The 3,010-nt window shown below is 34.8% G+C and overlaps 1 protein-coding gene across 1 annotated transcript; it reads right to left on the bottom strand.

Annotated features, from left to right (window-relative positions):
* Positions 1–721: 721 nt before the first annotated feature.
* On the bottom strand, positions 722–1,556 carry LOC149240075 (serine carboxypeptidase-like). The gene is made up of 3 exons (XM_089367246.1): positions 1,460–1,556; positions 1,162–1,295; positions 722–1,075 (listed from the first exon to the last, which is right to left on the bottom strand). The coding sequence occupies exons 2-3, from the start codon at positions 1,270–1,272 to the stop codon at positions 926–928; spliced, it is 261 nt and encodes an 86-aa protein (XP_089223372.1). The 5' UTR covers positions 1,273–1,295; positions 1,460–1,556; the 3' UTR covers positions 722–925.
* Between the last annotated feature and the right edge of the window lie 1,454 nt (positions 1,557–3,010).

The raw sequence follows: 3,010 nt of genomic DNA on the forward strand, positions 1-3,010 counted from the left end.
CATATAGTTGATAAAGACACAATGTTCTGGTTGTAGCTGATCAACAATGCTTGCCTGTAATTGATGAAGGAATCTAAAATTTCTAGGAGTAGGATTTCTTTAGAAGGGTAAAATCAGTAAAAGCATGATACTTTAAAAATTTTAAGGCTTACTTCAGGTCTGCTTCAGAGTAGCCTGTATGAAGGGTAAGTGTTTTGTTCCAACATGGATCCTTCCTCAAAGTGCATCGAGTAGTGTAGACAGCAGCAACAGCAAGCATTGATGGACTGTAGATAGTCCATGCGCTTTATGGACATATCTTGCCATGCCAAGCACTTAATGTCCAAGAGGCTTATAAAGGGATAAGAGGAAAAAAGAGGAAACAGGCATATTCAACAATAAAATAATAGAACGAACGAGAAGTGAAACACAGCCAAACCACATAGCCTCCAATTCAAATATAAGTAGACAATACTGGCATCCGTTGTATGATTGCAAACAACATAAATGTTTTCATGTCATTGTCAATAAAATTGAATGTAGGCTAAGAGCATCATGCTTTGAATTCCCCGAGACTCTAACCAAATATTTTTGTTGAATTTACAATTTCTTTCATCCAATTTACAATTTCTTTCATCCATTAGGACATCAGAACATGCTGGAATAAGAACATAGGACATACTATTCATGTTCTTCAATATAACTTTAACACCATGTATAATCATAATTCCACAAGGCTTGGTAAGCAATAAGAAGCACTATTTCTCTACAGTTAAAAAGTGGCCATCAAAAGATTTGACACAAGTTAGCAAGACTGATGGTCCCAATGCACAATTATTTTGCCAAATCAGAAAATACACATCTTTGGGGATGCACACTACTGCAAATCTAGAAATATTTACATTAATCTAGGTGAAGAGAGAAATTCTCCTAGTTAAGCAGATAACTAACTCTCGAAATTCTTCTCTGGCATCTCCATCACTGTCTTTAAAATTTGAGAATTGTGGTCAGTAATACTTCCTTTTGTCCAGCGTTTTAACATCTCCAAGGCTGCTTTTGGCTGATCCATTGGGACCATATGACCTGCATCATGAACCTGGTGTAGCAAAATAGAAGATTCCGTAAGGAAGAAATTATCTACTTGTACAACGAAATCAAAGATGATCATCGAGTGCCTTTTACCTTGAGAAAACTGAGTGGTCCATAACTGGTTATTAAACCTGCTTCCTTATCGTCTACAAGGAAGGATTTTGTAGGTGCCTTCTTGAAATTATCACTTCCAGACCAATCCATGGAATTCACCCATCTTGAATTGCCTGAAAGACACATAATTTGAACAATTAACTTTTCAATTTTGAAGATTAGACTGACAAGCCTGAAAAACACAACTGCAAATAAGTTAATAACAGACTTAACACCTAAATCATAAAGTCATTCTCCAAAACAAAAACAATATGTTATATGTATATAGTATCGTTACCTAACCAATTGCAAATGAGATCATATTCTCTTGCATAAACTAGCAACTTAACACCATCCTCCAAGAGTGTTGGAATGCAACTTCCATATTCCGCATCCAGTCAGTAAGAATATATTCATAAACCAAGGGGTTACATGAGACAAATTTTCGGCTTCCAACCCCCAGGGCATCTCTAACGGAACCCTGGTTTAATTAGTTCTCCATATTTGAAAAATCATAGCACAGGCCACCATTGCACTCCTTCCGAACATCATAGTACTACAAAATATAAAACAAAATAATGAAAACTAATATCGTAAGATATATAAAACAACGACGACAAAGTACATTTTAAGATACAAAATGCTGATAAAGTAAACATAATGTCTGGCTGTCCAGTATTTAGAATTTAATTCTTACATTGATATTCCCAGCTAATGCCATAATGGAATTGAAAATTGAGGTGCACACCAAGTATGAAGCAAAGCATGTGACAGTCCCTTCGGTACCTGGCAAGTTATCACACCGGCTATAATCAGAATCTACATTAAGAACCTTCGATAAAGGATCCAGCATAACATCAGCCGTAACGAGTTACTTAAAACACTTCACAAATGGTAACTAAGGATCATAAAGCAAACAACATTTAGCCATCAAGCTTCTCGCAATTTAAAACATAGTAACAAGATTACAATATGAACACATACAAATCTAGTTCAATAAACAAAGTATACATCTCATAAATATGAAAATATGCATTTTGTTCCAAATTTTAATAGGATTTCAGCCCCATGAAAAAATATTCGTTGAAATTTGATGACTAGTTTATATTTATAGGTGTCTATTTCTGAGATTTTTGGGTTGTTTTTTTATGGATTAAAGGTCTACAAGTATCAAATACATGAGATATATTATCAAAAATGATAAAAAGTGGACCATACTGCAAAATGTTTGTAAAAACACACAATAAACGAGAATGAACTAACTAGAGGAGGGAAAAGCATCACCTATGCACAATATTTTGAGATCCAGATAAGCCTTCACTACTGTTATGGAAAACGCTTGAACAAAAATAGTTCAACCAAGAAGAATGCTAGATTTTCCATCTGAATAATAGACAGTACGACTTGTCAGTACAGCGGGGTATTATTAGGAATACAATAAAGAAAAGTAATTTAAAACATGAATGCTAGATTTTATGAGGAATTTTCGAAAGTAGATTTGATAAATGCCACACAGGCTGCTTTCAATAATATAAAAAGTGGCGTCATTAAAAACTTCACCACTTTTTTGGAATCAGCTGCCTTTAGAAACCTGAGGAGGAATACATATGGCCGAGTGGGAACTGTAAACTTGAAGTTCAATTGCTTTAAACTCATGCGAAGAGTTATTATCAATTGATCAGTCAATCTAAATGTTTGGAGACTATGTTGCAATCAATGACAAAGAATTATCAGTTAGAGCTAATTACCATGGCCACTATCTGTTCTGACGTGCATTCATTTGGGAAGATGCGGATGAAGTCATTGACCTGTAGCCAAGTATAAACCAACTCTTATCAATATTGTGTTA

The sequence above is a fragment of the Pinus tabuliformis genome, chromosome 8 (genome assembly GCF_031772625.1).
Source record: "Pinus tabuliformis cultivar Carrire ecotype Pingquan chromosome 8, CPIR1, whole genome shotgun sequence".
NCBI lineage: Eukaryota > Viridiplantae > Streptophyta > Pinopsida > Pinales > Pinaceae > Pinus > Pinus tabuliformis.

Coding starts and splice junctions, on each gene's coding strand:
- LOC149240075 (XM_089367246.1), bottom strand. CDS start 1,272: ATGGATTGGTCTGGAAGTGATAATTTCAAGAAGGCACCTACAAAATCC. Junction 1,076..1,161: donor GACCACTCAGTTTTCTCAAG/GTAAAAGGCACT, acceptor TTGCTACACCAG/GTTCATGATGCAGGTCATAT.